Below are 9,422 nucleotides of genomic sequence, written 5' to 3' on the forward strand. Positions count from 1 at the left end.
GCTGCGACTGCGGGCGCGGGGTGCATGGAAGCGGCGGCTGCGGTGGAGGAGGCGGCGGCTGCCCCATGGAGTGTTACTACATTGTCATCAGCTCCACGCATCTCAGCAACGGACACTTTCGCAACATCAAGGGAGTTTTCCGGGGCCCTCTCAGCAAGAACGGGAACAAAACTCTGGTAATCGCTTTCTCTCTCTCTCTCTCTCTCTCTCTCTCTCTCTCTCTCATCTAAGAGGACATTTGGAGGATTGAGACTACTGAGAGGTTTTGGAAGTGCTGCTATTCAATTTGGTTTATAATATATTAATTTGTTTATCTGATGGGAGTGGGGTGATGATTAGAGATAGAAAGAGAATGGAATCTCAGTAAAGCTATGATCCATGGCTTTGATTGACACTTCCATAACGCTCCAGACTCTCTCCACCTCATTCCATAATGCTGAAGATGATCACAATCTTTCCTTATTTGAAGCATGTTTTGTCAACAGGATCTTTTTGAAAAGAAAGGAGCCCTAACCCTAAGTGACCCCATAACATCTTTTGATTTAGGAAGCTGAAGGTGAATGAGGATGTGTGTTTCTGATGGAGGCAGGGAGCCATGTGGCTGGTAGCATAGAGGAAGTGGAGGGACTGAGTGATGGTCTCAGAAAGAGTTTGTATTGGGGCTCTTCCCTGAAGGACCAACTGTCAGCAAACTTCTCTCATGAGAAGTTGTCAGTACTAAGCTAACACTAAAAATGATTCCAAAACCCATGCTGTCAGCTTTCAGCTTGTTATTCTAAACAGGTTGGGGATAAGCATGAAGGGCAATCGCTATATCACGATTAGAATCATTAGAAAACATGTTAGACAAACAGAATCCATGCAGTGGCTGGAAGGTTCTCACTAGACCACAGCGCTTCATCTTTCAGCATCCTTAGTAGAAAGAGCACTCCTGATTGGTGGGAGAAGATGTGCTGAGCACTGAAATAGTGCTGGGTGATATCTCCTTCATTCCTTCCAAATTCCAGTGGCTACAAAACCTGCCTGCAGACAACTCTCATGTACTTGTATGTCTGGAGAAATATACACATCCATAAAGAAAAAAAAAAAAAGAAGTACACTATAGAGAATAAAATAAGGTGCAGTATACAAAGGTCTGATTCACTAAAGTCTGGACCCATTAGCAAGCAGCCTCCCCTCCACTTTTCACACAGTGGTTACTTAGCCTGAATGTGCAGAATAGAAGTTTAAGGATCAAATAGATAAAAAGTAAATACAGTATTCTTAATATATTTTCTAAATATATCTCAAAATGTGTTACTACATGAATTAAAAAAAAATTGTGGTGGGTTTTTTCCAAGGATAAAAAATTCTCATCTAAAATTTTAAGTAAACTTTGACATTGATTGATATATTCTTTTCCCCTTGAATTTATTATCTACCTCTTTTCAGTTCATTTAAGTCTCAAAAAGCCAGGGCAAGTTTGATGCTTTTGTTGTTCTGGATGTGGCCTGTTGTTGTTTTTGTTGCTGAACAAAAGAAAGTAAATAGCACTCTTCTGGTGACTTCATTATTGGAGTATCATATAAAGTAGGCAGAGGTTAAAGAGAGTATTAATATTGTTCTGGCCAGAGAGCTCAACTAGGAGGGAAGGCAGAATTGGGAGGGGAAAGACTTTCATTTTGGATAAAGTAAACACAAGTTTGTTTTTTAAATCGAGTTTCACTGAGGGAAAAGGCAAACTTACTGAATGAGACTTCATTTTCATAGATACTGTGATGGTGCAGGTGATAAGGCATACCTTAGAGTTCACAGAAAAATAGTTATTCTCCCAACCTCTTCTTGTTAAGATGCTATTAATCTTGATTATAAGTCAACTTGTGGTTTCTAACAATGGTTGAGTTTGCATATTCTGACTTCTTTGTCATATGCTTGAAGTTGACTAGTTCTTTTTATCACTCATATTGACAAAAGATGAGTTAAAGTCTAATTTTGCCAGTGTAACCTTGTTAAAATAGATGATAATAGCAGTCAGTTATATGATATGAATACATTGAAATGTAGGTAAATGTCAGAATTAATAGATATAGATAATATACCTGATCATATTTATCTTAGTTATAATGAAAGAGACTTACAGGAACTTTCATGATAGTCCTTCCAAGTTGTTTATGAACTGCCCAAGTTTGTATTTCTTCTGTGTAAGACTTTATACTGACTGAAATTATATAGATTTTTATATTCTGATCCAATTGTGTTTGAAATTATTTTTTTCCTTGATAATATATATGTATGTTTTCTAGATTTTTTATGAGTTTTGTTATTGAAGACAATAAGATTTATGCCGAACATTAAGAATTATAGAACATATTGGGAAATATTCATCAAGGAATAATTTTACGTATGAAAAAGAGCTGTCCATACTTACCTGAAAATGTACTATTTTAAAGCACATAGGGTGTTGTGAGGATTTGCTGAAAGTTAAAACTTGCTAGCAGTTAAAAATAGAAAATTGAAGCTCAAATGTCTGAATTAACAACTTAATAAGAAGAACAAATATTAACTTAAAATAGATACATGTCACGTTTTTTAAAAATTAAGTAAGGATTTATGCATGTCATGTTTTTAATTTGTATTTTCAAATTTTAAAATTGACACACAAAATCACATGTGCAATTGTTTTAACCTCTGATTTGTGGAGTACTAATATGAGACTTTTTCACTTTATTTTATATTTGATTTTGACATACTTGAATTTTACCTTTAAAAAATCTTCACATTTCTGCATTTTTAAATATACACTAAATTCAAAAGAATTTAACATATTTAAGTGTTTTTTTCTTATTTCAGGAAAGCACAACTTAACAAAACTATTTTATCCTAAGAAACTGAATTATTTTCAATTACTAGATAATTAATGAATATTTTACTTATTTTAAAATTCACATTAATAAGTATTTTATAAAATTTCACAAATTTATAAGATTAATTTAAGATAATATATATCTATTAGTACAGTATTCTGTCATGAATAAAATGTTACTTGCATAAATAACCAGTGTAACTCAGGTTTCAGTGACATTGATTAATTGTTAAGTCCTAAATTCAGAATGCAATCCTGCCACTCATATTAAGGAGATTATCAAACTATGCAGTCCTTTCCATCTATCACCCATACATAAAATCTTGAAAAAAAGAAGCACATTTAAAGATTAAGACTGTTATTAATTTTGAACTTATTCATGAACTTTTAAATATATTCCACTTGGCCATTTTAAGCAAAAATATATAAATCTCCATTTAGAAATGTCTTATCCTGATTTCTTTTACAAATTGTATCATATCTATGATATAGCTTTACTGTTATGAAACAAAGTAGCCCCAGGATTTCTGGATAAGTTATAAGGTTTAATGACTATGAAAAAAGTTTATGTTCCATGTATTCTTATTATTTTTCTTTAAGTTTTTTCAATCCACTGCTGTGTAAGCAACTGCTGTTTGGATAGACCCATTAAGTTATAGTTTTTCTTGCAATTGAGCCAAAAAGCTTGTTTTCCTTATTTATAGAGTTTAAAACAGCTATCCAGATATGCAATATATATTTAACATGGAATAAGTTATTTCTAATCACTATCACTTGTAATATAGAATTTGGGGTTTGCCCTTGGACTTTTGGAAGTTACTATTAATTTTCTTAATTCTGTTTGTTGATCAGCATTTTGGTTTCTCATATAATAGCATTACATTTATTTCACTGAATAGTAGTTTTGAGGTCACAGAATGAGTCAATAGTATAATACAAATTTCCTGACATAATCCAAATTTTGAAATCCATAAGGATAAGTATCATAATATGATTAAGAGATAGTATTTGTTAATCTATTTGTCAAAAGAATTTTACTTTTCTATTTGCCTCCAGGTAAGGAAGAATAGTACCAGAGTTATAGAATAATTTGAATTTAAATTTGTTTTACTTCTTATCTTCAAATATGTAAACATCACTAAGTTCTGTCTGATATAGGCCCCGTTTCTCCAATTTCAGTATAGGAACTACCAGATTTAGGAAGAAAAAAGTGTTATTAGTTGGTTCTCAACCTATTTGTAATTTAGTTCATTTGATTTTGTTGAGGTGCCTCAGTTGTAAGGCACTATTATGGGCACCACAGGTGCTATATATTATATACTAAATATTACGTGCTAAGATTTATTCAGTGATGCTCCTGTTCATTTTGATTCTGTTGAAAATATATTTGACATGCTTGTAGGGTTTCTTGTCACTCAGGATATTTTCTTATGTATTAATTTTAGAAAGTAGGAAAATTGTTTTCCTTTGTGTATACAGGAAATCACAATTTTATTTAGGTAGGCCTTTGAAATATACTATATGGCTTTTTGTTTTAATTATCATTATAGAATGTTATATTATTCATGCTTTTCAATCATACATAGTCTTTCCTAAAAAAATGTAATTTAAAAGGTTTCTCCACTTACCCAAACTCAATTATGATTGGTAAAAGACCTATTGTTGATCGTTGTTAAAAAATTAATGTTATTGGATAAACAGCCTCAAGGGAGTTTAGGAGAGATGGTGAATTATTAATGTGCTATCTTAATATATCCCCCAAATTCCCCACTTTATGAACTTGTGCATATAATATCTTGTTATATATTCTTCCAGGTTTCTTTCAAACTCTTACTTCAGTATTAAAAGTTATCTTCTGTCTCATTTTTCTGAACTTAATGTGCCATTTCTTCTTTGCTCTATTTGTTTTTTAGTGAAGTGAAATTTTACAGCATATGCATTTTTAGAACATGTTATTCAAGTTAAAGAAACTCTGAGAGAGTTGGACTTTTATAATCATGACTCAAAAATGTAGGCAATATTTTAAAGAGGAATGTTGTTAATTAATACCCATGATTCCTACATACCTTTGATAGCTTGTTAAATATTTATTCTAGACAGCTGAAATTCAAATAGTGACATTATCTTGTCTTATTAGATCTGCACTGGTGTCTTCTTGGTTGTTGGTGGGTACAATTATGTTTGTACTCAAAATACAGATGGGCAAAATCTTCAAGGCCCATCTAATCCAGAGGTTTCAGAAGATCCTATTCTGGATCAAACACAGCTTGGGGAAGAGTTCAGTATTTACAGTGTTTTATAATACTTGGGGTTAGATGCCATTGAAGGAATTATCCTCATAATTTACCACTATTCTACTCTGCTTTTTCTTGCTATGTAGATATTTAATTTTTTTTCTGTTGCCTTCTCAACCAATGAGGAAACTTAAAGTTACTATTCCTGGCTTAAAGTCAAAGTCAAAGTTTACCTATGAGAATATAGAAGTATTTTTATTTTTTAAAATATACCCTTCATGTACCAACTTTCAAAACAGTAACGGTCTTCAAAAGTTTTCAGCATATTCACACTTTCCTTAACTGTTTACTATATATTAGTTGAACTCATTAACAGTATTCTCCAAATCAAATATCTAGAAATGCTAGTATAAGAAGAACCACATAGAGATTTGAGGGTAATAGATTTTTTTTTCATTTAAAATTGCAAATTTGGGACTGGAGTACATGTCAGTGGTAGAGTGAATGTGCTTAGGATGTGCCAGGATCTGGATCCAATTCCCACCACCAAAAATAAATAAATAAACTAATAAATAACAAAATAAAAATAAAATTGCAGACTTTTTATTCAAGCCATTGGTGGTTTGGGTATTTTCTTATTGTTTTTGTCTTTTTCAAGACTAATTCTAAATTTTTGAATATAATTTTAATTTATACTGAAATATGTGTAGGTCACAAAAATTATTTTTAAAATGCTTTATTGAAAGTATCATAGGTGAAAAAGTATTATGGGTAGCAGAAATCTTATTTTAAGGTAATGACATAAATAATTATATCTGTGATAATAATACAATGTTGAAGTAATTTCTCAAGTGACCCTGTTGACTGTGATAGTTCTTTTGAAGAAGATTTCTCTGTGTTAAGAATTTAAGTAATCCTTTGAGAAAAAAAAAATAGCAAGTATCCTCTGTGGTATACTGCAGCCAAAATTCATAAAATTATTCCTAATTATTACATTTTTATATTGCTAACTATTAAAAGTAAGATGTGTAATTTTGTTATTTTTAGTTTCTAAAACTTTTAGTCTGATATCGCTTGATGTGTTTTATTTTAAATTATCCATTGCATCTGAGAAAACCTTGCAATATATATTTATGACAATGTTTCCAGCTAGCAAGGATTCATTAATTTTTATAAATGTATTGTAGTACACTTCCTAGCACAATGTAAGATAAAGTGGGGGTAATAAATAATTAAAATTTAATCCTAGTTGTCAAAGTAAACAAAGTCCATTACCTGATGTACTACTCTGAACTCTTTCATAATGGTTTGGCACCACTGTAGGAAAGTTACATACTTTTCTCAATGAATGAAAATAGTTCTCATATACTAATAACTTATGATCGTATTCCTGTGTCCAAACTATAAGATAACATTTTTGTTCTTAATAGCTTTAGAAAATTGAGCTAAGTTGAGTCTGAGGGCTACTTTCATGTCTTAACTGGAATAGTAACTGTTTATTTCATCAAATACTAATCTCGGTGCTGCTTTGAAGGTATTTGAATGAGATGCAGCTAACCACTAGAATCAGGTGACTTTAACTTTAAAGACCATTACCCTCTATAATATGAGTTGACCCCACTCAAGCAGCTGAAAGTTCTTTCAGCAATAATTAGAATTTCTTGAAGAAGAAATTTTTCCTGAAGACTACTGTCTCAACTCCTGAGTTTCCAACTTGCCAACTGCCTTTCATATTTCAAATTTACTAGGGCCTACAGTTACTGAGTTAATTCCTAAAAATAAATACACACATACACACACTATTGGTTCTGTTTATTTGGAAAACTCTGATACAGAGCATCAGTTCATAATACCATTTTTACAGTAAGACAGGTAACTGTTGGAAATATGAATCCTATTTGGATTTAATAGGAAATAGGTGAGTTGATGTTGATAACTATATAGATTTAAAAATGATGGAGCTTATTGTAAACATTTTCTGTTTTTCTTCATAATCAAATTGACAATTATTTGAAATATTTGCCTTGATTACAATCTATCTCTAATTCAATCTCGCTTCTGCAAAATTCGATGTTATACAGTGCTATAACTATACAAAATCATAATTATTCTTATCAGTTCTACTTCAGTATGCATTAATTGTACTTGAAGAAAGTTAGTATATCACTAAATGAGAGAAATATTTCAATACAATTTCAGAAGTGTACATTTTGGTATCTTAAATTTAAGAAAATGGGCTTTACATGAAGTTATGTAGAATAAAGAATTTACATTTTATGAACAGAATATTCTCATGAAAAACATACAGTATTATGTTAATGTCCAGTAGCCAACATCGCCAGGACTGCAACTCTAATTGAACCTAATTAGTATGTTGCTATTTGTGGAATAAGGTAAATTGTTCATCATGGGGAACCTTGCAACATCTCATGAAGAAGACATGAAGAATAGTTTTACAGGATTTGGGATTTTGTGAGGTAATTCTGTGGGTAAATTATTAAATCATTATTTCTGGATTTTGTACTATGATAAAGAAAGGCCACTTCTACTCTTGGTTTCTTAGTACGTTTTAAATAGAAGGCAAAAGGAACAGAGAGGATATAAAGTTGTTATCGGTAGAAAATCTACTTTTGCTCATGTTGGCTGGTAGATGGGGATGTTGGGTAACAAAAACAGTTGGTATCAAAAACAGATGTTATATTTTGTCTGTGATCAGTCATGATTGAGGCATAGTCTTTTTTGTCTCTATCACTATCATACAATGACCTCATTTGATGTTAGTGTACCCTGAAACTGTTCATGTGTAATAAGGGAACACCGTTTCTCTCGTTTTCAATACAGACAGTTCTCAGCAGCTGCTCTTTTCTCTCTCAGATATGACCATGGAATGGATGGCTGCTAATGGAAAGGACAGGCAGGTTACAGATGATCAGAGAACGGAGGTGATCAGAGGATAAGAGAATGGGGAATTTAGGGAAATGACGTTCAAAGCTAGGGACTTAGGGATGAGTGAGGTAGGCGAATGATTGAGAAGCATCAAGGTGGAACATGGAGGATGCATGTCCCATATTACCACATTAATAGAGGATTTTGGAAAAATAAACACCTCCATCTCCTGAGACAGATACAGAGGAACCATGTTTCCAAGAGAAACAAACTTTCAGTCGAAGCAAAGAGGTTAAGTAAAAAACTTAAAGCTGTGGAAATTGATTGATTATAGGCACTTATGAATTCAAGTGGAAACAGACCAAAAGTTTTAGAATATGTGGAAACAGAGAGAGTTATGTCAGAAAAGAGGGTGAAACCTAGACATATGGGTATTGAATTTTAGGAAATGAAGGATAATTTGGGAGTTCTGGGCTTCTTTGTGATCAACATCATTGAGGGTACAGAATACGATATGCCTGATTCTGATAAGCCTATAGCTTCACATGTTAGAGAACAGAGGAGATAAGTTCTCCTGTCTCTTGTAAGAGCATAGACCCCCTTCATGAGAGTTGCACTCTCATGACCATTACCTTCTCAAGGCCCCTGTCTTCTAACACAGCATATTGGGGGTTAGAATTTTAGCATATGCATTTGGAAGACACAAACATGAAATCCCATCACCCATCCATATCAGCTTACATGTGTCCCTTAGTCAGAAAACACCTAAAGAATATTAATGTGGAGTAGTTAAATTTTGTCTGGAGAAAATTTAGAAATAAAGTGTGGTACTCTTGAGAGTTTCTAAGTACTTTAACTAGGTTATGGGAAGCAGGAAAATTTTGGATAATAAGTTACTCAGGAGACTAGTTGAAGAAAAGAAAGGCTGTAGTGGTCAGAATTTTCTTTTTCTAGTGCTGGTCAAGGACAGAATAGCAGGATCATGATATTTAGGGCTGGACACATAGCTCCATGATAGAGGGCTGGCCTAGTATGTATTTAGTGTGTATGAGGTCCTGGGTTCAATCCTCAGTATCACCAGCGCGCGCGCACGCACACACACACACACACACACACACACAGATATAAATGATAAGCATTTCAACACTTGATGCTGAGCAAATCTCTGCTTTTTGTTGAAGACACTCAATGTATGGACAAAGTGATTTCACTGTAGAGAGTACTTTCACTACAGAATTGTGCTCTCGCATCCAACTTAGATGTCTAAAGTACTTTCCCTTTTATTTACAAAATGATTGAAAATCCAAATACTCTATCACAGATAGATCTGAACTCAAATCCTATCTCTACCTCTATATTAGTAAATAGTGAAGATCACTGCCTGTAATCCAAACCCAGAATAAAAATTATGCGTCTTAGTCATATATATATCTGTCTCTTATACACATCTCACTAGACCA

At 32.8% G+C, this 9,422-nt stretch overlaps 1 protein-coding gene across 1 annotated transcript in view; it reads left to right on the forward strand.

Moving 5' to 3' along the window:
• The first annotated feature begins 6 nt into the window (after nt 1-6).
• Nucleotides 7-9,422, forward strand: part of Znf804a (zinc finger protein 804A) — a 295,321-nt gene continuing 285,905 nt past the window's right edge. The window contains exon 1 of the mRNA XM_015481056.1: nt 7-176. Coding sequence (XP_015336542.1) covers nt 66-176 — 111 coding nt within the window. The 5' untranslated portion in view covers nt 7-65. The remainder of the gene's footprint in view (nt 177-9,422) is intronic.

This window comes from Marmota marmota, unplaced genomic scaffold, assembly GCF_001458135.2.
Source record: "Marmota marmota marmota unplaced genomic scaffold, marMar, whole genome shotgun sequence".
In the NCBI taxonomy this organism is placed as follows: domain Eukaryota; kingdom Metazoa; phylum Chordata; class Mammalia; order Rodentia; family Sciuridae; genus Marmota; species Marmota marmota.